The 27,208-nt window shown below is 42.5% G+C and overlaps 2 protein-coding genes across 2 annotated transcripts in view; one reads left to right on the top strand and one right to left on the bottom strand.

Annotated features, from left to right (window-relative positions):
• ST6GAL2 (ST6 beta-galactoside alpha-2,6-sialyltransferase 2) lies at positions 1-27,208 on the top strand. Its single transcript, XM_068425285.1, has 5 exons — positions 1-961; positions 5,293-5,390; positions 8,549-8,650; positions 9,753-9,927; positions 26,940-27,208. Exons 1-5 carry the CDS (start codon positions 16-18, stop codon positions 27,206-27,208), a joined length of 1,590 nt encoding a protein of 529 aa, XP_068281386.1. The 5' UTR covers positions 1-15.
• The window catches only part of LOC137677742 (pinopsin-like), a 99,010-nt gene continuing 96,134 nt past the window's right edge, over positions 24,333-27,208 (bottom strand). Inside the window, exon 4 of the mRNA XM_068425286.1 lies at positions 24,333-24,560. Within this exon, the coding sequence (XP_068281387.1) occupies positions 24,333-24,560 (228 nt within the window). The remainder of the gene's footprint in view (positions 24,561-27,208) is intronic.

The following is a 27,208-nucleotide window of genomic DNA, read 5'->3' as shown; positions in this document are numbered from 1 at the left end:
GGTAAAGGCATTGCCATGAAACCTAACTTGAAGCAATGGAAACAACTCATGCTCTTTGGGATCTTTGCATGGGGTCTGCTTTTTCTGGTGATATTCATCTATTTTACAGATAGCAACACTGCTGAACCAGTTCCCAGTTCCTTTTCTTACATTGAAACTAAGAGGCTTCTGCCCCTTCAGGGCAAGCAGAGAGTCATCATGGGAGCCATACACGATCCATCATTCTCTGAAACCATTGATGGGAATGAGGTACTTCTTAATGAAGATCTCTTAGGTACATTTAAATCAGGGACTGGAAGTATTAAGAAATGGACTGATTTGGAAGATGCCTTTAGAAATGAAGATGAGTTTTTTCCATCCCAGATAGGAAGAAAATCAAAAAGTGCTTTCTACCAAGTGAATGATGATTATTTATTTGCTGCTGGTCAGCCTCATTCACACAATCACCTTCAAGAGATAGCAAAATTCATCTCAGCCGATGAGGATAATCCAAAAGTAAATATTTTACAGAACAACTGGAGCCATCAGAGAAGAATGAGGAGAAGGAACACAAGGCACAGGAGAAGCCAGATGCTTGATGAATCTGATGACTGGGATGGGCTATATTCCACAATGTCGAAATCCTTTCTTTACAAGCTTTGGAAAGGGGATGTCTCTTCCAAGATGCTAAACCCTCGACTGCAGAAGGCGATGAAAGATTATTTGAGCACCAATAAGCATGGGGTGCGGTTCAAGGGGAAACGAAACTCCAAGTTGACAGGAGACCAGCTATTCTGTGAGCTAAAAGAAAGGGTGAATGTGAAAACAATAGATGGCAAGGAGGCTCCCTTCTCCACACTTGGATGGGAAAAGCACGTTCCGCAAATTCCGCTGGACAAATTGTATACACATGGCTTTGGGAGCTGTGCCGTAGTTATGTCTGCTGGTGCAATACTGAACTCCTCTCTAGGGGATGAAATAGGTGGGTGAAACGCATCTATTCATGTACATAGATATGTACGTGTATGTGTTCATGTTTGTCTTTCAAAAGGTTAATTCTTTCTGAGCATAGGTCTGTAAAGCCTGGTTGTTCTCTCTCACCAGCATTACATAAGTGTGAGCTTATGGACTTTGGTGAAACTGTTCCCTTTCAGGAAAATATAACTCAAAATCAGGCCTGAAGTCATAATTTGATTTAAAGGCAACAGTGATGCCTTCTTATCATGTTACAGCTCGTAGTATAAAGGAGGCACTGGTTTCATCAGATCTGCCATATTTGACATCTTGCTGCAGCGTATGTTTATTTTCTCAGAGGATTAGAGTCATGTTTAGGTTTTATTTTGCAAAGCTGTGTTGTACCTGTCTACATTTTGCAGTGGCTCATAGAGAAACTGCTTGTGGTGTTGCTGTCCCAGACTGAACTTTGTCTCCATGCCAAGAAGCAGTAGAGCATCTTCTTCATCTCCTGCATGTTTAGAGTTCACAGACATATAGAATTCAGACCCCTGAGCAGGCTCATGCACTGAGATCAAGTCCCCTGACCTCTTTTCCAAGAGTGAATTTCAATGAGTTCAAGTATCTGCTCCCATTGATTTTTCCATTGCTGCACTGAGTCAGTGAGGTTACAGGTGTGCTGAGATGTCAACGTCATACAGAATTCCCCACTTCAAGGTGGGAGTTTCGTGGTAGCTATTCAGAAAAGGATTGTGGAACCATAAAACTAATCCAGGTCAGTTTTTTTTTTCTTTTCAAAAATGAGTGCTACTACTTGTGTTAACATCTTAGTAGTTCTTCGTTTTAGTAGTACATGTGCAGTATGCTAAGAGCACTGAAAGAAGCATGAAATGTATGTCCTAAACTTGCTTCTGGAGCAAGAAGAGTTACCTCCTTCAGCTCTCTGTAAAAGCCTTTTGATGTGCACTCATTAATCCTCCCATCTTCCAGGACTTCACATCCCAATACCTGCTTCATTGCACTGTATCGCTTCTTTGACACAGATGGGTTTCCCTTATATCTCTGGGATATATTAGAGCTGCTGTCATTATCAAACTACTCTAACAGGCTTCCAGCACAGCACAGATGCCCGGCTGGCCTGCAGCTAAAACCACACCAGGGTAACCCCCAATTTCACAGGAAGCTCCACTGATTTAGAAATGTTTGGGGTGAAATAGCTTAATAGTTACTCCCTTCTCCAGTGTGTTATCCTTGACTGAAACAAAATCGTCTTCTGTCAGTGTTCCCCAGTATATCCAGTTTACACCGGTACAGATAGTGCTGTACTGTGGAATCCATAGCACACTGTGACATACTTATATATTTATATATTACGGCATGCATTGTGACATATTTGCACACTCAGGTGCAGCGCGGTTGTGGACTTTGATACTTGACATGGTATCTGGGGCCCGTATGTTCCTGTGTGTACCCTTCTCTCAGGAACACTGTGGGCACAGAAATCTTTTGCCATTCTGTGAGGAAGAGCTTTTGATTTAATTGGGAAAATGTCATCTGATGCTGCCTAAAGGGAGGAGATGCTGTTTGGTAAGGCCTACGCTGAAGTTTCAGATCTCCTCCTACCTGTTTTACAGGGAAGTGTGTGGGGCTGCAGGAGTCACGGAAGGTTTCTTCTAAGTGTCTTCCAGGCCATGGACAGGTACTTGTGAGTGAGCAGAGAACTTGGCCCAGAACTGTGGGGGGCCAACTGGTGGCTTACAGCCATGCGAGAAGGACCTGGTGCAAACCTATGGGTCTTAGTGATCAGTGCGGCTCCTGAGAAGTTCTAATATACTGGAGACACCGTGCCAGTGTTTCCCACTTAAAATGGAAGGTGGACGCTCCAGCATCTGTTTGTATTATTGTTTCCATGGGGAAGAGGTTATGCTTCCCCTACAGAGTCCAGGTAGTATGTGTACAGCTGAGCTTTTGGCCGTGCCTTTCCACCTCCCCTCTAGCCCTTGAAAAAATGAGAAGATTCTGAGTGGGAAGGGAAAGATCACACTGCTCAAGATGTTTTTTTCCCCTGTGCATGCACAGCTGTAGGAGAAGACTGTCCTCTCCCAGAGCTGGCACCAGGACTACTAACTGTAGGTTGAAAATGCAAGCAGATGTGCCAGTTTGGAGGCACCTTGGGTGGCCGGTGGTGCTGCTCGGTGGAGTCAGCCTGGATCCTGTGCTGAGCTCCTCCGTCCCCACGGCAAAGTCAGCATCATCAGGGAGTGGGGAAAAACACGCCATGCGTGAGTTCTGGGGTTTGGGCCATGGGCTGTACAGCCTTGGTTGATGAAGCTGCTGCAGGCAAAAGGCTTTTACTACTTAACCTCCCAAAAGAAAAACAGAGGCTTAAGAGAGCAGCAGCAGAAGACCTTTCACTTCGTAAGCCTTTAGCTCCCTCTTCTGTGCTCCTATTAGAAACGCAGAAATGTTAATTTGAGTTCTGCCTTTTGCCCTACTCCCTCCCACGCCTCCAATTGTTTTTGAATGAAACTAGGTGTGGAAATACTGTGCAAGTACAGCAAACGCTCCCATCGTGGTCATGCTATTTAATGGGAGACCCAGTTATTTTTGGCATCATCAGGAAGGGATCTGCGATCAAAACCCGAACTTTTAATGTCTTTAAAATGGTTATCTCCAAATACTTAATAAGATTAAAATCAGTTGATTTAAAACCAGCTGTTATCAGTGTTAGGCTGTGTCCTGATCATATATTTCATGGTGAAAGAAAGATGTTTATTCTTGATATGAAGAACCAGCATGAATAATGGGGAAATGCAGCACACTGTCTCTTAAGTTGTGAACCATACAATTCCTATTTCCCAATCCAATTCCAGTTCTCAGTCAACAGATTGTCAAAAAGTTGTCAGATGCAGGTCCAAATTTATGTTCTTAAATTCAGAAGCAGGTTTCAAGTATAAAGGACCTTTGTTTTTCTTTAGTTCTCCAAAAATGTGGAGTACCTGCAGCTTTTGTTGACTCCATGTCCTCTAGCTCCTACACAATAAAGATGCTTATGTTTAGGCAGATGAAGGCTCGGTGTTGAGGCTAGGGCTGTACCCGCATAGGGACGTAGAAAAAGCCTCCACCCCTTCTTAGCTTCTGAGGAGTTGGGCTCAGCGGACATTTGGCAAAAACCTCTCTTTTCAGACACAACGTGTTAAAGCAAGCAAGTATGGCTGAGATTGGACTGCCAGCTTCATGTCACACAACATTTTCTTGTCTGGAGTACAAGAAGTGTGGAGTGAAGGTATGAAAGGATGGAAGATCCCATTTTGATAGGATCAGGCCTGAACTCCATTGAAGCATGTTGGTTGTCTTTGCAAACTTCTGACTCCTCCATTTTTGATCTACAGACAACCACATTTTAAGTGACTATAGATAAACATCTGTGTAAACTATGTATGGGTTAAGGCATTACATGCCCATTTTGGCCTGAATCATAGTCTCTGCTTCCATCGATAGAAAGGGTAAAAGTAGACCAAACAGGGGGCTGTTGACAGGGGCAGTGTATTTCTGGATGGTGAATATAGTGTCTTACTATTCTTCACACCTTTTGTGCTTTGAGATCCCCTTAAAAGCAGCACTGGGAGGGTGATTATGTTTTATCCAGCAGAGGCTTGCATGTGGTGTCTACCCTTGACCCATACTTGACCTATAGCTGCTTTCTATTCTGCATGACTCCGGGGTCAACAGCTCGTGAGGGAGCTCTGACAGTTCAGCTCTGTTAGATCTTTTCTGCCAAGGGATCCTCAGGTTTCTGTGCGTGAGCAGGTTTGTGGGCTGACTTCCCTACAGAGACTCTTTAAGACTTGTACTGACCTTGAGAATAAGTACACGGTATGATTAGTAGGTTTGGGGGGTAGTCTGAGATTTTCAGGTATTATAAAATACTGTGAAGCCCAAGCTTATAGTTACGTGTTGTTATTCATTCAAATGTGCAATTAGATATCCTTGCAATTAACATGCTTTTGCATGGAGTAATTATTTGTAAATTTTGCAATAGAAATAGCGAGCAATTGTGTGTACTGGGTGTACTAATAACCTTCCCACACTAAGTTTATCCAATTAAGAGAAATATTTAAGTATTGCAAGCTAAATTAATAGATGCTTCTGAACTTTTTTCTGGTGGATTTTAATAATATTTATAATGTGTGGCAGATGCAAGAGCATTTTTGTTTGCGCATACTAGAACATTTATCATCCTTAGAATAACAAGATTAGGAGAAATATGTAAGTTTTACATTAGTTTAGATCATTTGTTTTATTTTACTGTTCTATACTGCTAAGAAAAACAAATTACCGTCTCATTTATGCACCTAGATTCTCATGATGCTGTTCTAAGATTTAATTCTGCTCCAACACGTGGTTATGAAAAAGATGTTGGAAATAAAACAACCATGCGGATCATTAACTCTCAGGTAAGGTCTTCTTTTTGTGAATTCAAGTCAGTGTCACTTCTGTACAATATGACATTAAATTAATAACTTCTGAGAAAGTGTTGGGTAATCTGGGAAACAGCTAGTGATTTAACAGTCATGTAGAGCAGGTAGAAGTTCTCCCTTACAGGGATGTTTACACTGCTGTCAGTGTAGAGTGATTGCGGTAGTTACTTGATATCCTTGTTTCAAATAATTGGTTTGTAAAGTTTCTCATGTGTCCTACATCTGTAAAGGCTCTGCAGGATGCCAGAGCCATCAGTATAGAAGGCCTTCACCACACTGCCTCTGGGATCTTCATAAAGCCTGGGCTGTGGGGATCCCAAAGCTCTTTTCTCATACTCTCCAGTTCCCCAATTATTTCCTCGCTGGAAGGTGAAAGAAATGGGAACTGAGTTGTCTTAGTACATAACTTTAGGCAAGTCATTGTTCTTTAAAACTTTGGAATGAACTAGTAAAAAACTTTAATGTACACTGTGTATTACATGTTAAGGTGAGTTTGTTCCTCTGAATGGAAGCAGAAAATGGGATTTTCTGCATATGGGTGTCAACAAATAATTGTGCATTGAGCTACAGTGACACCTTATGGTTGAGAGTAGTTTTTCAATTTTGAAAAAACTATTGCCTGAACTCTGGTCTTGGGCAAACCAAACTTCTTTCCTCTTTATGAAATGCAGCCAAAAAGCAACAACAGAGTTACTGTGAAATTTTATGACATATTGAAATGATGAGTTTACTTAGTCAACACTCGTATGGTTGGCCATATAGCATGCTCTATACATACTGATTCTTGCTGAATGAGAGCAAAATTTTCATTTCCTGTTATTCTTATGAATTCGTTTTTTCTTCTTCTTTGAGTGACTGCCCATGCAAAGTCCATCCTTGGTGTTCTGTGTGTGTATAAGTTCATGTTATACACATGAAGAGTCCTCTACCACAGAGAGGACTGTTCACTGTCATTCCTTTCACACTCATTTTGTAGCTCTCTGTGATGCTGCAGGACAGACTAGATCTTTGATCTGGGTCAAATATATGCTCTTTCTTTTGCTCAGGGTAAGAAAGCAGAAATATCTTATTCTGGCTCTAGTGCTGAAATTAGTGTATCAGAGGACATGATCTTAATGTAATTTATTTTACTTTTTGGTTTTTGTTGTTTTTTTTTTTTCCTTTTGACTGTTCTTCGTTTTACTGTTAGCCAAACGTCCTGGTGCTGACCATGCCTGAAATCCTGTGCCAGGCAAGGAGGAGGGTTTAGAAACTTTATTTAGTGGACTAGTCTCAGTAGGGTCTCTGTAGGAGAAGAGAGAAATGCCTCCAGGGAGCAATCTGAGCTTTGCTAGCTCCTCAGTGAATTCAGAGAGACTAAATGGGTAAATTAGCTGCTTTCCGCTCGCAGGCTGGGCTCCTCCTGGCTCCCAGAGCTGCTGCGGTACGCTCCCACCAGGGTGGTAATGGAGCATCCCATGGTCTTCTCTGCTGCGCTGTACGTTGCTTTCTTTCCACAAGGCCTCCGAAGAAAACACAGGACGTGGCTAAAATTCAGGCCAGGTCAGCTCACACAGCTTCCTCACAAACATTTGTATTCTCACCACCTTTCTGCTCCTTCAAAGAGGTCAGAAGCCATCTGTGATGCTCTGTGATGCAACTGGCCTTTGCCTCCCTGGGAGAGAAATTTGTGCAGCCCACTTGATAAAAGTTGCTTTCCCTACCAATACTGAAGATGGGTTACCCATACATGTTTACTGACCCTCCTTTCCTCCTCACTGTTGGAAATCCCTGCATTCAGTTGATTAAAAGACAGCTGTGGCCCTCTTCTTCCCTCACGTTCTCTGCTGTGAAAGCCCAAAGGACGTGAAGGAAGCCAGTGCAGCCACAACAGATCCTGTTGTTCCAGAAGAAACTCATCTCATACATATGAATGCAGGCTCACTAAGAGCGAAATCTGTGTGGACAACACTTCCAAAGGACTCTTGGTTGCTGAAAGGCCAGTAAGAGCTCCTTTGTGTGATAACTGTAGAACTGAGCTTTTAAAACCTTGACCTTTTGGTCTGTTTACTCTGTACTCTCAAAAAAGGAGTTTATGTTCTCAGGCAAAAACTGCTCTGAGAAATGGAGCTGGGGATGCTGATGGCAGCACGACTAATTCTGTTCTTGTTGTAGAAGGCTGATGGAAAGTCATTAAGCTCAAAGTTTATGGTAGGAAGAGTATTGCTATGGCAACAATATTATTTTTCTGAAGAAAAATATGCATAATCAAATATGGCTCATTGGATCCTAAAGGGAAATGAAAATTAGTATGAATTTATTTGTCTGGAATGTTGATTAGTTTAACAGCTGGAGCCAAATTCATGCTGTTTCAACCAATGCTGAAATCCATTCAGCTCAGTCCTGCCTGAGATTGGATACACCAGGGATAAGAGAGATCTGGTTAGGCGTGGAGGGTCTGGGAAGGGATGAGCCAGCAGGAGCGAAAAGGAAGCTTCCAGTGGGGCGGGAGGATCAGGCAGAGTACCAGGAGATGCGGGAGAGAGTTATATGAGAGCAGTAGATCCGAGCAATATGACAGTGACTTCAAAAACAGCCCCATCACATGCCTGTACCTGGAATTTTTTTCCTAGGTGTACCAGCTTTTACAGTCATGGTCTAATTTGCCTTTTCAGAGTTACTTGAAATGAGACTGTCTTGCTGTTGAAATCAGAAAGCAACCAAAATGGGGCAGGGGGGCAGGAAAAAAAAATACATTATCCTTGGGAGCTGTAGCCTTTCAAAGAAGGCTACTCTGTGTCCAAGGAGAGGATCCTGTGGGCAGCCTGAAATACCGTAGCTTTTGTTTTCAAGTTCCAGAATACACAGTAGTGTTGATATACAATTATGCAGCATCTCAAGTGGTCCCATCACATCCCGCACAGATGGAGAGCAATTCAGCATACTACCACTTCAAACTGTCATGAGTGCTGTTTATGGCTAAGCTCCTTTTTATATATATTTTTTAACAAAACAAGGTGCTTAAAATCGACCAGAATTAAAGCAGAACAAACAGCAGTGTGGGAAGGACTGTTCATTTTAGAGGAGGAATTTGTCATTTTTCTGGATCCCATGTGTTTTTAACGCTGTGCAATTCTTTACATGTGTGTTTGCAGATTCTCACCAACCCAAACCATCACTTTGTTGACAGCTCCTTGTACAAAGATGTTATCTTAGTAGCCTGGGATCCTGCCCCCTACTCTGCAAATCTGAATGTGGTAAGATGTCTGCTTGGACCTTTCTTCCCAATCAGTCTGAAAGCACTGAGGAAAATGAGTGTATTTAGTACTGCAGTCTCCTGGTTCTCGCTCGTCACAATGAACCCTGAAGTCTGTCTTTATCTAAGGAGTGGAGAATGCTATTTCAAAATTAGTTTATTGGTCAAAAGCGTTTTAGTAGCCAGCACTTGTAGTGGAATGGACTGCTCTGAGATGCTAAAATAGATGGATGATGGGGTTTTTTGATAAAATATTGCTATTTTCACATAACAGTGAGTTTTCTGTGTGTTTGCCAAGGAGGGAGCGTTGCTAGATTCCAGAAAGAGGTTTTACCAGGAAAGGTGAAGAATTGCATCTATATTTTTCCACCTTCCCCTCTGTCTTCGCAGACAAAATACAACACCCTAATGAAAATCTCTCTCGGTGCCTTCCCCTTTTCCCAGGCCTCCTCCCCACCAGTCTTCCCTGTGTGCCCACTCTCCCACAGCCGTCTGTGCCCTGCCATCCGCCCCCTCGCTGAGAGCAGCAGTCATCCATCTGGTTGTCACTGGGGGAGTCTCTGCTTTGGGTGGTGCTGCAGCTCCAGTGGACCAGTTGATCTGATGGTGCTTGGCAAGGCGAGCTCGGAGCTGAGCAGGCTTCAAAGTAGAAAGTAAACCTTCATCTGCTGAACTCCCTTAGCAACAGATACCAGAGGCTGGCTGTCTTCTATGCAGGCTGCCGTCAGGCTGCTTCACGTGCTGCTGCTGCCTCCATCAGGAACAGGGACACTTTCAGAGGAAGGTTCACCCTCACACCTGGATCTTGTGTCAGGGCTCTTTGAACCGCTTGTTTAATGCAGGCCTGTGCGTAGGAGGTGAGGTTGGCCCGTCCTGCTGCAGTGAGTTGCTTATTGGGAGTGTCTGTATGAAGAAAGGAAGCAGAATAGCCCGGCGTGAGGACTGGCTTTCTAGGAGAAGCATCTACCGGTGCAGGCTGCTTTGCTACCTTTGTTTCTGTTCTGAAGAACCTAAATGAAACTAGTTTACGTTGTTTTGCATGTAGTCTTCAAAACACATTGGATACCATAAGATTAAAACAATTCTTATTTTTTTGTTCCCAGTGGTATAAGAAGCCAGACTACAATCTGTTCACTCCCTACGTACAGCATCGCAGGAAGAATCCAAACCAGCCATTTTACATTCTCCATCCAAAGTTTATATGGCAGCTCTGGGACATCATTCAGGAGAACACTAAAGAGAAGATACAGCCCAACCCTCCTTCTTCAGGTTTTATTGGTAGGTGTATCAAAGATGGGCCCGGTAGACATGTGAGATTAAAAAAAAAGGAATTAAAAAATTTAAATGTGTACACTGCATGAGGATCAAGTCCATGTTCATGTACTGTTTGTTCTTAATGTTTGTTCTCTATACAGAAACAACGACTAGCTAAAAGACACAGTATGAGAACTATAAAATAGTTGAGTGAATTTAATGTTCTGCTGTCTTGCCCTTCAGATCCATAGTATGCATACCATATTTATAAAACATACACACATCTGTGAGAAATTTGTATTATTCGTATTAATTTATCTATTGAGAACCTACTCGATTCTGAAGTTCTTTCTTGGGATCATAGAGCAGAGGTGCATCAGACAAGAAGTGAAAGCATATGACAGATCCTACAGTGAGGGTGAAATCACTGATGCAGTCTGACAGGCCAACCTGTATTCCTTCCGCAAGTCAAGGAATGGGATTTCCCATGCCCTGTCACGGCTGCCAGGGCTCAGTCTGAAAGTGCCCAAAGCAGCCCCCTTCTTACACTCGAAGGAATAGAGTTTCACCGTATTTTTGGTCCTTCCTTAGTATTTCTTGGGGGATAATTTGTCACTGTGCCCACAGTTCATGCAACATAATGACTTACCTGATGCATAGCAGGTCCTGATCATCAATGTCTAAAGGATGAAAGTAGTCAGAGTAGCAAGGCTGGGTCAGAGGCTTCCTTGCTGATGCTGCTAGAGACACAGAGGGCAGTAGAGCTCCAAATAGCATCTTCTGCTTTGGAAACTCCATCTTTTCCTCGTTGACATTATGATATTGGTCTACGTATTTGCTGCAGTCAGAAAATGCTGTTATCGTTCTTTCTATCCAAATCTGAACGCGAAGATAACTGAGATTGCATCTGGCATGGGAAAACCAGTTCTGAGCACTTATCTTGGGCTCTGTATACAGTAGTGGCATCCCAGGATATTGTGGAGCCCACCAAAGGCCTTAGGGAGGGTGCTGAGGCTCTCAGAGGGATGACATAAAGGTGTCTGGGAGACGCCCATCTATGACCTGAGTGGGTTGTGCTTACCTGGAGCATGAGTGGAAAGAAGAGGAGTGTGTTGGCTTGGCAGTTGGTTACTTCCTGAAGTGAGATTTTTGGAACTTTCTTGTAAAAATTCGTGAGGAGAAGTCTGCTCATGTGGAATGATCTCACTAGCAGCATTCACATTTTGCTAAAGCATTTCTTGGAGTAATGAAGTTGTTGATAAAAATAGGCTAACAGCTGCTGATCATAAGAATAGCGAAGAGGATCATTGCGCTGTCAATCTGTACTTCCACCATATATAAGAAACACTTCAAAAGCTTTCTTTGAAGAAATTGAGTTAATTTCACTATAAGAATAGAATAGTAATCTTCAATCCCAAATCTAAATGCTCCTGACAAAAAAATACCCTTCAAGCAGAGAATGCTTTGAAAATATCAATCATAGAACAAGCAGAAACATTAACAACAAAAGCTGTACAGATAAATATACTCTGTGTATACAAATGCAAATTTGGCTCTTTCACCTCTACTGGGAATTTTATTTACATTGTTCTTTTCCAAAGGAGATGCTTAGACATTTTGGTAATGCTATTATTAGCTATAAGAAAACAAGGCAGTAAGACAAGCTTCTTGGGAGTCATATCCATCTCATTTGATAACTAGCTACTGTTCTTATAGATGCATTTTAAATATTTTGTTAGGGAGAGACTTCCTAACTTAGTAACCTTATTGAATGGATGTCTATGCATTGCACATGTAACAATATAAACTGGGTGACAACACAGAAGGAGCAACTATGTGTTGTCAAAGGTGGACATAAACGGCAAGATAAAGCATAAAAATATAATGCAGCTTTTCAGAAATCTGAAAAGTCATGTTGGTCTTCAGATCAGGTATCTCTCAACAACTCATGCAGCAAATATCCAGTTGGAACTGAAGCTGGCAGACACAATTGCGTGCACTTGTATGAAAGGCATACCCTGGATGTTGAGCTTCTACCTGATTCTTATAAAATCTATAAAATTATTTCCTATAAAATTAACTGAAAGAGTGGGTAAGTGATGGCCATCATAAAATCTGAGTGACTTAATTTCAAGAAGATAAGGGAAAATGGTTTATTAAATGGCCATACTGCTAATACCATTGTGCTCAAAACAGCTGTATGAAGGAAGATAGGCTGTTGTTAAATAGAGGGTATGAATTTTCATGGTCAGAGGGACCTGTATGCCTGAATTCTAAGCTCTTTATAGCATGGACCGTAGTGATTCTAATCACTTTATTAGAATAGCTTACTGTAACTCTGTGTGCAGTGCTCTGCAGCTAGAACGAATACAGACTCTGCACAGGGATCTTATTTGTCTGTATTTACACCGGCAGAAAGTCAGGCAGCCCTCTGTGAGCTGCAGTTACTTGTGGAGGAAGAGCAGCAGTTCCTCAAATCGCTGTTGCTGCCAGTAACATGGAAGAGGTAAAAAAAAAGTGGTTCTGGGTCAAGTGAAGCACTTTTGTTTCAAGCTTTTTAACCCTCTTTAGCCGCACTTTAGAAAATTGGACAAATGTATAAATTAAAACATGGAAATATCAGAGTATTTCTGTTCAAGAGTGTCAGGAATGTTTTAGGGTGGTCTTAGACTGTTTCTTCAGTAATTACATTTTTCACCTGACAATTGTATCTACTTCTGCTGCTTAGCACTTTTTATAAGATACTGAGTCTTCCCAAAGGGAGGATGCTTGACGGAATGTATTCTCATGGTGATTTTCTGCGGCAGTGAGTCAGCATCCTTCAGCATGATTGATGTCAGGGGAATCTTTTAACATTGTTAATAGCTGTATTAAAGTACTTAAGTCACAGTATTATTAAGTCTCTTGGAAAAGGGGCATGTTCAATGTATTTGTGGGGAAGAGGTAGCCTCTTGCACGCTGTGACTTTAGGGAAATGAGGGAGTGAGAAGAGGCAGGATCTTTGTTCCCTGATTTCTCTACTGCGTGGGAGCTAGGGGAAGAACGTTTTTTGGGCTTCCTTTGGGGTATGGGATGCGCTACCTCAGCATAGCTCCTTCCTGGAGCCACTGGTTCCCCAAAACCCTACGTACATTAGCTCTGAGCCAGCACGTTGCTGAGAAGAGGCAATAGCATTGCAGCAGCTGGTGGTTAGGGTGAGGGAAACATAGCGCATGTCCCAGCTGTAGAGGAAGGGAGAGGAGAGGATGGGGAGAGAAGTATGGCACAGAGCAGCATTGGTTGTGCCCTACAGGTTACGTACAAAATAAGGCACAAGTCTAGAATGCTTTGGTAATAGTGTATTTTTTGTACATTCACATACAGTTTTAAACCTTTTAAATCCCTAGCCCTTGTTCTCATGGGGGACTTCAATTTACCAGGTGTCTGCTGGAAATAACAGTACAGCAGAGAGGAAACAGTCTAGGATGTTCCTGGAGTGTGTGGGAGATAACTTCCTGATACAGCTAGTGAGTGAGCCAACTAGGGCGGGTGCCCCGATGGACCTCTTGTTTGCTAACAGAGGAGGACTTGTGGGTGACGTGATGGTTGGAGGCCGTCTTGGGCATCACAAATTGATAAGAGTTTTCGATTCTTGGAGAAGTAAGGAGGGGGGTCAGCAGAACTGCTGCCTTGGACTTCCAGAGGGCAGACTTTGGCCTGTTTAGGAGCCTGGTTGACAGAGTCCCTTGGAAGGTAGTCCTGAAGAGCAAAGGCATCCAGGAAGGCTGGACACTCTTCAAGAAGGAAATCTTGAAGGCACAGGAGCAGGCTGTCCCCGTGTGTCGAAAGAGAAGCCAACAGGGAAGAAGGCCGGCCTGGCTGAACAGAGAGCTTTGGCTGGAACTTGGGAGAAAAAGGAGAGTTTATGAACTTTGGGAGAAGGGGCAGGTGACTCGGAAGGACTACAAAGATGTCGTGAGGTTATGCAGGGAGAAAAGTAGAAGGGCCAACGCCCAACTAGAACTTAATCTGGCTACTGCCGTAAAAGACAATAAAAAATGTTTCTGTAAATACTTTAGCAACAAAAGGAGGGCCAAGGTGAATCTCCACCCTTTATTGGATGTGGGGGGAAACGTAGTGAACAAAGGCTGAGGAAAAGGCTGAGGTGCTTAATGTCTTCTTTGCCTCAGTCTTTAGCAGTAAGACCAGTTGTTCTTCAGGTTCGCAGCTCCCTGAGCTGGAAGACAGGGACGAAGAGCAGAATGAAGCCCCCATAATCCAAGGGAAAATGGTTAGCAACCTGCTACGCCACTTAGACACACACAAGTCTGTGGGGCTGCATGGGATCCAGCCAAGGGTACCGAGGGAGCTGGCAGAAGTGCTCACCAAGCCACTTTCTATCATTTATCAGCAGTCCTGGTTAATCGGGGAGGTCCCAGTTGACTGGAAGTTAGCAAACGTGATGCCCATCTACAAGAAGGGCCTCGAAGGAGGATCTGGGGAACTACAGGCCTGTCAGTCTGACCTCAGTGCCAGGGAAGGTTATGGAGCAGATAATCTTGAGTGCTGTCACGCAGCACGTACAGGACAACCAGGCAATCAGGCCCAGTCAGCATGGGTGTATGAAAGACAGGTCCTGCTTGACTAACACGATCTCCTTCTATGACAAGGTGACCCACTTACTGGATGAGGGAAAGGCTGTTCATGTTGTCTACCTAGACTTTAGTAAAGCCTTTGCCACCGTTTCCCACAGTGTTCTCCTGGAGAAACTGACTGCTCATGGCTTGGACAGGCTTATGCTTTGCTGGGTAAAAAACTGGCTGGATGGCCGAGCCCAAAGAGTTGTGGTGGATGGAGTTAAATCCAGTTGGCGACTGGTCACAAGTGGTGTTCCCCAGGGCTCAGTACTGTGGACAGTTCTGTTCAATATCTTTATCAATGATCTGGACAAGGGGATCGAGTGCATCCTCAGTAAGTACTCAAATGAGTACTTACTGAGACACCAAGTTGGGCAGGAGTGTTGATCTGCTTGAGGGAAGGCTCTGCAGAGGGATCTAGACAGGCTGGATCGATGGGCCGAGGCCAACTGTATGAGGTTCAACAAGGCCAAGTGTCAGGTCTTGCACTTGGGGCACAACAACCCCAGGCACCATTACGGGCTTGGGGAAGAGTGGCTGGAAAGCTGCCTGGAGGGAAAGAACCTGGGGGTGTCGATCAATGGCCACCTGAATATGAGCCAGCAGCGTGCCCAGATGGGCAAGAAGGCCAACAGCCTCCTGGCTTGTATCAGAAATAGTGTGGCCAGCAGGACCAGGGAAGTGAGGGAAGTGATCGTCCCCCTGTACTCGGCACTGGTGACGCCACACCTTGAATACTGTGTTCAGTTTTCGGCCTCTCACTACAAGAAAGACCTTGAGGTGCTGGAGTGAGTCCAAAGAAGGGTAATGAAGCTGGTGAAGGGTCTGGAGAACAAGTCTTACGAGGAGCAGCTGAGGGAGCTGGGGTTGTTTAGTCTGGAGAAAAGGAGGCGGAGGGGAGACCTTCTCTCTCTCTACAACTACCTGAAAGGAGGTTGTAGCGAGGTGGGTGCTGGTCTCTTCTCCCAGGTAACAGGCAATGACAAGAGGAAGCGGCCTCAGGTTGCGCCAGGGGAGGTTTAGATTGGATATTACGAAAAATTTCTTCACCGAAAGGGTTATCAAGCATTGGAACAGGCTGCCCAGGGAAGTGGTGGAGTCACCATCCCTGGAGGTATTTAAAAGATGAGTAGGTGTGGTGCTTAGGAACATGGTTTAGTGGTGGACTTGGCAGTGTTAGGTTAGTGGTTGGACTTGATGATCTTAAAGGTCTTTTTCAATCTAAATGATACTATGATTCTAAATATGTCACTGCTTCCAGACACTTTTGAAATGGTAACAGACATACACTATGGAGGTCTAAAACCATGTGAGATTAATACTACCCAACACAGATCAGCTTCCTCCAAGAACAGAGTTTCTCTGTTCCTCTCCATCACGTTCTAACTTGTAGATGTTCTTGTCTTCAGTTTTCTTTGAAACAGCATGGCAGCTTGTGGCAGCCCATCCATCACTGGTGCCAGGCTGCACCTTAGGAACACTACATGCAGACCCACATCTGACCACAGTCTTTTGCGCTAAATTTGTTGCTACTTTACCATTGTTTTCTACCCAACCTAGTGATACGTGTAAGTTCAGGACATCATTGAAAGTAGGCTGAATTAATTGCCTGTCAAATTGTGGTCCATTTATTAGATGTTACTTGGGGGCTGTGCCATGTCTAGGGAGGATTAACTTGGCACAGACAAGTCATCCTTCAGTGTGGTTATTTTCTAGTGGATCCGTCTCAAAGGCTATGAATAATGACCAAGAAAACACAGAGATTTTTTTTGTTTTTTTTGTGGGGGAAGGTTCACCAGGGCAAAATAAACCTTTTATTTTAACCTAGGAGTCTTTTCTTGACTTGTTTTCGGAGACACTGATGTGGACTTTCCCTGGCTTGTAACTTTGCCTTATGTGGCATGTCATATCTTAGCTTAAGTTTCTCAAGAGCAGCATTCTGTGTGCATTGGATGGGATGGTACATTAGCATTCTGAAAGTTTGGGGGCTTTTTAATAATGTCTAGATTATATACAGGCTTTTCTATGAAGATTTTGCTCCTGTCCCTTGTGTACTAGCTGAATTTGCCATGAATTCCTACTTACCGTAGTCCGTCAGTACACTTTGCTACCTTATGTCTTCTGAGGTGACTTTACCTGCAATTCACATTTATATGCTCTTATATACCCATCAGCTTTTGTCTTTTTTAAAAGCTAGGTGAAAGCTCTGACTGTGGTATTCTATTTTTTTCTTTAACTCCCAAACAAAACATGGTCTGTGTAGAGTTTTACATTTTAGGTTGTCTGTGTAGGTGGTAGTCTTTGCTATGTGTTGTAGCTTTTAGCATAACATATGAACCACTGAACGCAAAATGATAACTAAACCCAGATTACTTTATTGTTGGCAGAAAGAAAGGCTTGTTTGAGGCTTTAGAGTTGACATTACAGATTTAACAGTTATGCGTCATTAATAGCTGCTAACATTATTTTAATCTTCATTTGCATGCATCGAGACAGTACAAGCAAGACTATCATTACACTGCAACATTAGCAGATCATTGTACAACTAAGAACTTTAAAATGGCTTCAGAGAGCATGTTGAATAGAAGAATGCAGCTGATCTCCAGCTCTGCTTAGAAAAAATACACTTGCATGAACTGAGAGAAACAATTCAATATATTAAGAGTTGCCTTTATTACTGCTACTTGCTCAGCTGTTTGCCAGCAGTTGGTTAAGGACAGAATAGTGCTTACTCTTTTCAGCTCAGTTTTGTTCAAGTATTATCACACAAATAAATAATACCTCCAAATACATAAGCTTTAAATTCTTCTTATTCTAATAAAAAGCAGTCTGAAATTTGAGCATCTCCTACTTCCTGAAATAGAGATGAAAGAGCAAACTCTCTTCGTACAGCACCCCAAATCACATAAAAAAATCTTTCCTATTTTAGTGTATCACCCAAATTTGAATAATACATTTAAAATTATATGATATTACTGGTCAGCATTTTCCAGTCTATGCTTATATTACAGAATATATTATTGTGATTAATGTACAGCTTTTTGCATTCAGCACTGAGTGATAAATATGTAATTTTCTAGGTCTACTATATAATGTGAGTATCTATACATAAAAGATGACAAGTATTGCACAATTTATTAAGCTTAGGCACAGGGCCATTTGGTGACAATTAAATTCCTTAATAAATATTTGGGTTTCTTGTGATTAGTATTTGTCATAGTTCATGAACTAAACAGAGGTAAAAGGACCCTTTTTTAGAAATATAGTATTTTAAAAAGCCAAAGCTACTTTTACTATATGTTCCAAAGAATAACTGAGGCACATTTGGCCCAGTTTCAAGGAGTGACAGATTTTTGTGTTGTACCTGAAATCCAGTCGAGAGACTATAGAAACAGACTAACATATAGATAACTATATGTTCTAAATGCTTTATGTTTATTTGTAATGCTTTCAAGTGCACATATTATCAAACATAAACTTACTGGTGTGTCTAGCTAGATTATTTTCTGTAACTAAATTTGTGGTGTGTGTGAAATGAGACACATTATGAGTATAATAATCAGATTATGTGTATTTAAATGTTTTCAGCATCTCTTACATTTTGTTAAAATGAATTCTTGCTGAATGTTTGAATTACACTTATTATTCTAGATGTTTTCATACAGCATCTGTTGTATTCAGGTATATTAAACTATATTTTATTTACTTGTAAACTAGAGAACATTCTTTTTAAATTAGTGCGCTAACCATAAAGCCTAATTGTGTACTGTACAAAAGATGCGTGTTGGAAATTCAAAACCTCCTGAGTCATTAAAATTGCCAAGAACAAATTGAAAATCATTTTCTCCTTTTGATTAGAGTCCATAGTATATGTTCATTTGTATAAACCATCCATGCAAGGAATTTAATTTAATTCCGGTTTGAACGTTTTCAGCGCAGATTGTAAAAGCTCAGGAGTTAATTTGTGCCAACTGGACTAAGTTTAAACCATACCCAACACTTCTGGATACCATAGATATCTGCCAAAAAGGAAGAAAAAGTAACACATATTTCTGAGGCCTTTGAAATACTAACATATAATATTTTGAAACACATAATACTTTATTAGCATCTAACATTGTACTGTTGTAACAAACTTGCAGGTTGACTGTTTCTCTGACAGCCACATCATTTCTTTGGAATAATTTATTTTAAAATATTTTTAAAAGAATATTCTATGTTCACAATAATCTTTTTTTTTGGTCCAATACAGTATTCAGGAACATTGTCATTCAACTATAAAACATTCATAAAGCACAACTTTGAGTGATCTACTATAAAACAACTTTTCTCCACACCGGCAGAATTATTTTGCATTTTTCCATTTTCACAGTTATAATCCAAATGGGACTTTGAAAATCCAGCAAGGGTATTAGTGTAGATTAGAATGGCCTATAGAGAAATATCTTCAATTGTGATCAATTGCACTGATCATATTTGCCAAAGCTAAAATCATGCCAGATACCCTGACTTCTTCCTTACTATGAAAATTAGATTGGATATTTAAGATCAAAAAGTTTTAAAGCTTAATCACGAGACCTGGGAAAGACATAGGAATTTTTTTCTCACCTGCTTGCTGGTTTCACAGTCATGCCTACAATATTATTTTTGCGTGCTTCAGTGATCTTCTGAAAAGATTCAACAGCTCCATTTACATCCTTGGAGATACTCAGTACTGGGCTGGACAGGACCCCATGCAACCTGACCTAACTTTAAAGTTGTCCTTGCTCTGAGTGGACTCTGAGCTACCAGCGCAGTTCTGTCCACACCCCCCCACTCAGACTGGCAATATTTCTGCTGGTTTGTACTGGAGCTTAACAGGTTCTTGGCCAAATCCCCTAGGTATGATAATAATACTGCTACTACTAGATTAATCTAATTGATCTAGTTAATTTAATTAATCTATTTAATCTAGTTTTTACTGAGCTTTTTTAGGGCCCACTGATGAAAAGCAGACTTTGCATTGTGCCCCATGAACTTCTCTTGGCATTCGTTCTAAGGAGTACTTTGCCCTTTTTTGATGTCTGCATGCTATAGATAACCTATAGGCTTCCCCTTTCAGGTTTTACTTTTTCTTAAGTTGTGCATGTCCTCTGGCCTTCCCTAAGTACTTCATAATCCTCTGCTTTACTCCTGTTCTCATACCTTAATCCTTAGGAGTGTAAAAAAGGCCATCTGCCCTCAGCTTGATCCTTGCATGTAAAATTGACTTCTGTTTATGGTCCATAGATGTCTTTGGTGCAGGTCCGTATTTCTGTTCGTCAGCCTCAGACTTATTAGAGCAAAAAACAGGCACCCCTTAAATATGGCTGAGACCTGTGTTCCCCTCTACATGTGAAATTTTCATCTTGTACTGGGAGTGCAGGTAAAACTCACGCAATACAGGTATCTGTGCTGCCACTCAGGCTTCCCCTACAGTCAACAGAAAGAAACAGCAACTTGTGGGGTATGACTTGTATGATCTGTTTTTAAATGTCTACTCTGGGATGAGTAGCCATATGCTGCTTCCTGAAAGTGCCCACTTTCTTCTACTGACAGCAGAGGAGCCTGTGATACCTATCTCAGGGGTGGGTAACTGCACCAGGGGGCACATTTGGTCAGATGAATCACACCTTGTTTTTGTTTCTTCTCAGGGTGCTCCTAGAAAAGCCAATTACATTATTTTTAAACTAAGCTCCAAAAGCTTCTGACCTAGGAGAGTGGAGAAGGTGCTTGATAGCAAGAGCCAGACTTTTACTTTCAGTTTCTGCCTAGTCACTGGAGAGGAACAACACTTACAGGGAACAATTCATCCCATCCTAAAGTAGACATCTAAATAAGTCAGATGAATTCTGCCCTAGAAATGCCTGTCTCCTGCATTGTCTATAACGACTGCTTTTGATCATCTAGGTCAGAAAACTAACTTAAAGCCTGTGAGCATATTGAAGGGTATTATATGGAAATTCTTCACCCTACAGGCTATCAAACAATGTGGTTTTCATTCATACTGATGCTGATGGTCATGGAGGAGTGCTGAGATAAGAAACAAACTTACAGACGATATTGAATCGAGCAGTGATGTGAGAAGTACACGGACGAAAGAAAGAAGTAGATAGGCATGTACTCTATGGGCAGTATAGGGAAATGAAGTGAACTTGGAAACTACAGGTTAATACGTGTGGGAGGAAATGCGAAGAGATTCAGCCACAGAAGAGGAATGTAGCAAGCGGTAATACAGAAAGAGATGTGTAAAGATAACAAATGGGAAGCAAAGTAGTACTTCACAGAGGAGCCTGGCAAGCAGAACAGGTTAACAGAAGCAAGATCAAGTCAGCAAGCAGTCAGGTGCGTACCTCTTCTTTATCTTTGAGATCACATCCAAAACATAAAAGTTCGAATGTAAGGTAAAAAATATTTTGGGGATCATGTAAGTGCCAAAAAGCTACTAGTGATTTAAAAAAAAATTATAAGATCGCTGAAGGTAACTGGGGGAGAGAAGGGAAGATGGGGAAGCTAAGTTGTGAGGTAGATGAAAATATAGACAGCTTGGCCCACTTACACCTGCTGGATACAGATGTCAGTAACACACTGCAATGTTGTTAACATCAAGCGAAGAGAGAAACTGAGTTACAGAGTGGTACTAAAGAATATGGGCTGGAATGTGAGATCTGTAGCCCAGGGAGCTCTGTTGGCAGCCCTGTTTTCGGGACTTAAGAAGCCAGACATGGCATTAGAAAGTAAACAGAATAGAAAATGAAGGTATCCTAGTACATGGACTGGTGTAAATGTCCTCATGGTTTAAACTGCCGCTGTTCTTTTAAAGACACTTGGTTCATTTTTTTTGTGAACTTAGATTTCAGTAACGGCTCTACAACACTAGGGCTCTCCCCTGTGAAGGGGGGTTCACATCCTTTAAGGCACCCATTTATTCCCTATTTTAGTGAGGACTCTATTCATACAAAGAAAAGAGGTTTTGTGGGGTTTTTTTCCCTTCCATCTTTAACATAGTGCTATCCCACCTTCTGGTTTTCAATGAAACAGCGTGAGCAGATCATTCCAAGGGAGAATTCAGGGTCTGTGACAGCTAAGTGGAGGGACCTACCTCCTCGGGTTCCTGTAGATTGAGTGTAATCCTGCGCGCCCTGGGTTCTCGCCCATAGGCGGTTGGTGTGGGAGTGCTGGTTGTACTTCACCATTCTTCTCTTTGGCTGGTGGTCTGTGGTGTTGGAGGTGCTAAAAGAAAAAAAGTCTGGCACTGACCACTGTTTTAGCCCAGAGTAGGGTTTGGGTATTTGAAATGTGCACCAGATCTGGAAGTCTCAGGAATGCTCCCTTTTCCACCAGGATAGATAAGCCTCTGCAGCCCAGGGATACCTCTGTATGTGGTAATCTCTACTCATTGTTTTAGCTTATCTTTCAGTTTGTTGACCCTAGACTTCAACGCAAAGATGTGCTGTAAATTAGCTGTTACCACTCAGAAACTAGCCTCTTTCCTCCCTCAAAACATCATTGTCCAGCACGAGGAAAAACTTGAGTGGACTGTCAGAAATTATGGTTATTTATGAGCAACCTAAATCTGAAATCACAGAATCACAGAATCACAGAATCACAGAATGTTAGGGATTGGAAGGGACCTCGAAAGATCATCTAGTCCAATCCCCCTGCCGGGGCAGGATTACCTAGACCATATCACACAGGAACGCGTCCAGGCGGGTTTTGAATGTCTCCAGAGAAGGAGACTCCACAACCTCTCTGGGCAGCCTGTTCCAGTGTTCAGTCACCCTCACCGTAAAGAAGTTTTTCCTCAAATTTAAGTGGAACCTCCTGTGCTCCAGCTTGCACCCATTGCCCCTTGTCCTGTCAAGGGATGTCACTGAGAAGAGCCTGGCTCCATCCTCTTGACACTTGCCCTTTCCATATTTATAAACATTAATGAGGTCACCCCTCAGTCTCCTCTTCTCTAAGCTAAAGAGACCCAGCTCCCTCAGCCTCTCCTCATAAGGGAGATGTTCCACTCCCTTAATCATCTTCGTGGCTCTGCGCTGGACTCTCTCTAGCAGTTCCCTGTCCTTCTTGAACTGAGGGGCCCAGAACTGGACACAATACTCCAGATGCGGCCTCACCAGGGCAGAGTAGAAGGGGAGGAGAACCTCTCTCGATCTGCTGACCACACCCCTTCTAATACACCCCAGGATGCCATTGGCCTTCTTGGCCACAAGGGCACACTGCTGGCTCATGGTCATCCTGTTGTCCACTAGGACCCCCAGGTCCCTTTCCCCTACGCTGGTCTCCAACAGCTCTGTCCCCAACTTGTACTGGTACATGGGGTTGTTCTTGCCCAGATGCAGGACTCTACACTTGCCCTTGTTATATTTCATTAAATTTCTCCCCGCCCAACTCTCCAGCCTGTCCAGGTCTCTCTGAATGGCTGCGCAGCCTTCCGGCACATCAGCCACTCCTCCCAGTTTTGTGTCATCAGCGAACTTGCTGACAGCGCACTCTAATCCCTCATCCAAGTCATTAATGAATATATTGAATAGAACTGGTCCCAGAACCGACCCTTGTGGAACTCCGCTAGACACAGACCTCCAACTGGACTCTGTCCTGCTGACCACTACTCTCTGGCTTCTTTCCTTCAGCCAGTTCACAATCCACCTCACTACCCGATCATCCAGACCACACTTCCCCAGTTTAGCTGCGAGGATGCTGTGGGAGACCGTGTCAAACGCTTTACTGAAATCGAGATAGACCACATCCACAGCTTTACCATCATCTATCCACTGGGTTGCGTCCTCATAAAGTGGCCTAGCAATGACTTCCGCCAGCTCCCTCAGCACCCGCAGGTGCATCCCATCAGGGCCCATGGATTTATGGATGTCCAGGTTGCTTAATTGGTCCCTGACCCAGCCCTCATCAACCAAGACAGATTCCTCCTCTATCCTGACTTCTTCTGAGGCCTCAGGGGTCCGGGGCTCCTCAGGACAGCCTCCAACAGTATAGACAGAGGCAAAGAAGGCATTCAGTAACTCCGCCTTCTTTTTATCCTCTGTCTCCAGGGCCCCCACCTCATTCATCAGTGGGCCTACATTGCCTCTAGTGTTGGCTTTACCTGCAATGTATTTGAAGAAGCCCTTTCTGTTGTCCTTGACCTCTCTTGCAAGGTTTAATTCCAAGGAGGCATTAGCTTTCCTAGTTGCCTCCCTACATCCTCTGACAACAGACTTATATTCCTCCCAAGTGGCCAGCCCCTCCTTCCACGATCTGTACACCCTCTTCTTCCACTTGAGTTTGCCCAGCAGTTCCCTGTTCAACCATGCAGGTCTCCTGGTACCCTTCCTTGACTTCCTACCTGTTGGGATGCTCTGATCTTGAGCTCGGAAGAAGCAGTCCTTGAATGCTAACCAAATCACAAGACATGGAGTGGATGGAACAAGGCAGGATAGGCAAGGAGCTAAACTAGATAGCCTAGAGTGCCTTTTAGATTGATTCTGGAGGACATCGATCCACAGATCACTAAGAACTAAAACTCTACTCTCTAAGTGCTCCATTAACTAATTTACAGGAAAGTCAATGATATTGCTTAAAATTTTGTCATTATTGAACCATACCTGCAGTGATGTGGCCATCTTTACTGTTACTAAGGAAATTATAAGAGAGTCTCAATTTTTGTTCTTGACAGTTTTCCTATCCCACAAATGACAACTTCCTTTATTAATTTTAAGGCTAGCTGGGCAATGCGGCAGAAATAAAACACACTCTGGTTAAGGCTTGTACTTTCCATCAGAGCCAGTCTTCCTAAGACATTGGTGGTACAGCTTTTGAAACTGGCTCCAGGCTTGGCTCTGGGTGCAGGAGAGAAGTCATTTTACTGTCTCTTTCTGGACGTGGTTTGTTATTGCACACGTTTCCACTGTCCATCCTCTGATGCAGCTGGATAACAGTTACCTTGGAGTGGCAGGTGGGCTCTCCATCAGTGGCGGAAGGAGGTCGGCAGTGGAAAAGCTGACGAAAGCATTTGTAAAACTGAAACAACAAGCAAACAATTGTGGATATAGTTGCTAGGCAGGCCACAATTCAGAGCATCTCTATAACAGCTTAGAGGCAAGGAAACATCATTTATTAAGCTCATACTTTTGGCTCAAATAGGGTTTAAATATTTTTTTTGCTGTGAATCCATGTTTCTTGCTGCTTAAGACTAAAGTTCACTTAAATTTGTGGACTTTTTCTTTGAAATTGATAAGCTTAGCTTTTCTGAGACCATAGACTTTGTAGAGTGTAAAGCTGTAGAACAATCTAAAACATTTTTAGAACCTTTCATTTATGATAAAAGAAGATTTAATCATAGAACTAATTGTTTTTCAGTTACTTCACACATCAGGCAGGGAAAAAATCATTTTGATAATCTAATGATACACACCAGGGAGAACATAAGGTTGTTTTCATTAGCAAACCATTGTAATCTCTGTGTTCCCAAACTGCAAACTAAACTTTAGAAAATGGCTTTGCTTAATTAACGAACCAAAGTAATTTTTTATGTTAATTCATGTCACTTGTGAGAATTACCCAAAACACCTTTGATGCTTTATGATTCCAAAGCTGTTGTACAGAAAAAAAACAACAATTACATCAGTTCTCATTTGTAAGTCCGAAGTGAGCAGAATTAGCACAGTTGTCTTCTCTGAGAGTTGACAGTCATATTCAACGGTTAGGGATACCAGTAGTGCAACAAGTGCTTCAATACATTTTCTATTTATTTTTGGTTTTTTAAGTGAAACCTTAAAAAAGAAGGGTGTCCAGTGCTTACTCCATCATTTTCCTTTCACATGGCTGTGGGAAACAGAAAACGATCCCAGAAGCTGTGATTGATGTGAAAGTATTGCAGTTTAGACAGTGCTGTTGATCAATATCTGATACTAGTCCCTTTGAAAATGTGCAGCTGCAACAGCAAGATTTCTCTCGTTTCAAAGCTATAAAGACCTTCTGTTAGTACAGATTTACAGTTGTGCTGTAGGAAAACAACGTTTGCATAAGCCCATCTGTCTTCCTCCTGAATCTGTCCTGGTCTAGTTTTGATCTTGAGCACAAGATAAGTAGAGTAACAGCATCTTAGGACTGCACCTAAGGTCAAAGAGAACCTTTGCCTGGCTTTAAACAGGAAATTAATTTCCATATGTCCTTTCTTAGCTGCTGTTGACAGTGTTGATGCTAGTCTGCCATTGACATGTGGCAGGAAAAAGGGGTTGGCATTTTGTGGATTTCTCCTTGCTGAGCAGGCGGTAGTCAAGGGCTTTTCCTCGTGACAGTGCTGCTCTAAGAAGGAATTCACCTTCTTCAGCCTCTCTCTGTGAGACTCTTCACAAAGTTGTCAGAAGCTGTGGGCTTTTGTGCCACCAGTACATGGCTGATGCTTCTTTATATGCCCTTCTGCATGTATTTAGGCTGCCTTCTAGGTAATATCTTCCTGCCCAGAGGGAAGCAAGTGGATGGAAAGAGTGGAATTGGATCAATTCCAGACTGAGAAAGACTAACGCTGTAATAAAATGAAGATATTTCAGGGAGTACATTGATACCCTAATATTGCCAATGGTCTGAACGAACCATCCAAAAGTTGTCAAGGGAAGGAACGTGGGTCATACTGGCCCATCTTTCTATTCTTGTTTCTGCTTGCCATGGTGTACAAAAAAGGAAAGGGAAATCAGTCAGGTTCTTCATAGCCTTGAAGATTAGTATGTATGTAAATATTTGCAAGACACGGATATCAAAAAGCACAGAGGAGGATAGAAGGGGCATACCTGGATTTTTTTTTTTTGTATCTCCTGTACGTGGCAAGTCAGAGTTTAGCTGTAGAAGTGGTAGAAACACCAAGAAGAGCTCCTTAAACACCAGACAGCTGCTCTGTATGTGTGTGTTCTGTATTCTGCAAGTGAATGTAAAGACCTAGTCTGTCTTGCTAAATAACTTCAAGAATTGGTAACATAGAAGAAAACCAAGAAAAGTTGACTCAAAACATATCAGCATGCAGCTGCATTAGGTCGCTGATTCTTCTGTGTAATATTTTATGGACAGGATAGGGTAAATGGGGGTAGGTGGGAGAGAGCAGTCTTCTCACTCAAGGAGGCTGATGGTGGTATGCAAACCCTTTACAGGCTTTTTACTTTTTCCTTATGCTCATTGTCCTACCCTGTCAACTACAGGGATTGCAATCTTCATGTATCAGTGACAAGTGAAAGATGCCCTAATAAAAGGAACTATTACTTCACTTAATGATTTTACAGAAGTAGTACTTAAGGTGTGCAATGCTGAAGGAAAGCAGGAAAGAAAACCAGATTGGATGAATGCAGAGAAATTTCTGTGAGAAAGGTGAAAACTGGGGTTCGTGTTTGTTTTCACTTTCTGCTCCAGGTATCCTCATCATGATGTCTATGTGTAACGAAGTGCACGTGTACGAATACATCCCTTCAGTCCGACAGACCGACCTATGTCACTACCATGAACTCTACTACGATGCAGCTTGTACCTTAGGGGCCTACCACCCACTGCTCTACGAGAAGCTGTTGGTGCAGAGGATGAACAAAGGTTTGCAGGATGATCTGTATCGGAAGGGGAAAGTCATTTTGCCAGGGTTCAAAGCTGTCAAGTGCCCCGCACGAAGTAATTTCCCACACTTGTAG

This window comes from Nyctibius grandis, chromosome 2 (assembly GCF_013368605.1).
Source record: "Nyctibius grandis isolate bNycGra1 chromosome 2, bNycGra1.pri, whole genome shotgun sequence".
In the NCBI taxonomy this organism is placed as follows: Eukaryota; Metazoa; Chordata; class Aves; order Nyctibiiformes; family Nyctibiidae; genus Nyctibius; species Nyctibius grandis.
The sequence above is the reverse complement of the archived record's forward strand: the minus strand, read 5'-3'. Positions and strand labels throughout refer to the sequence as shown.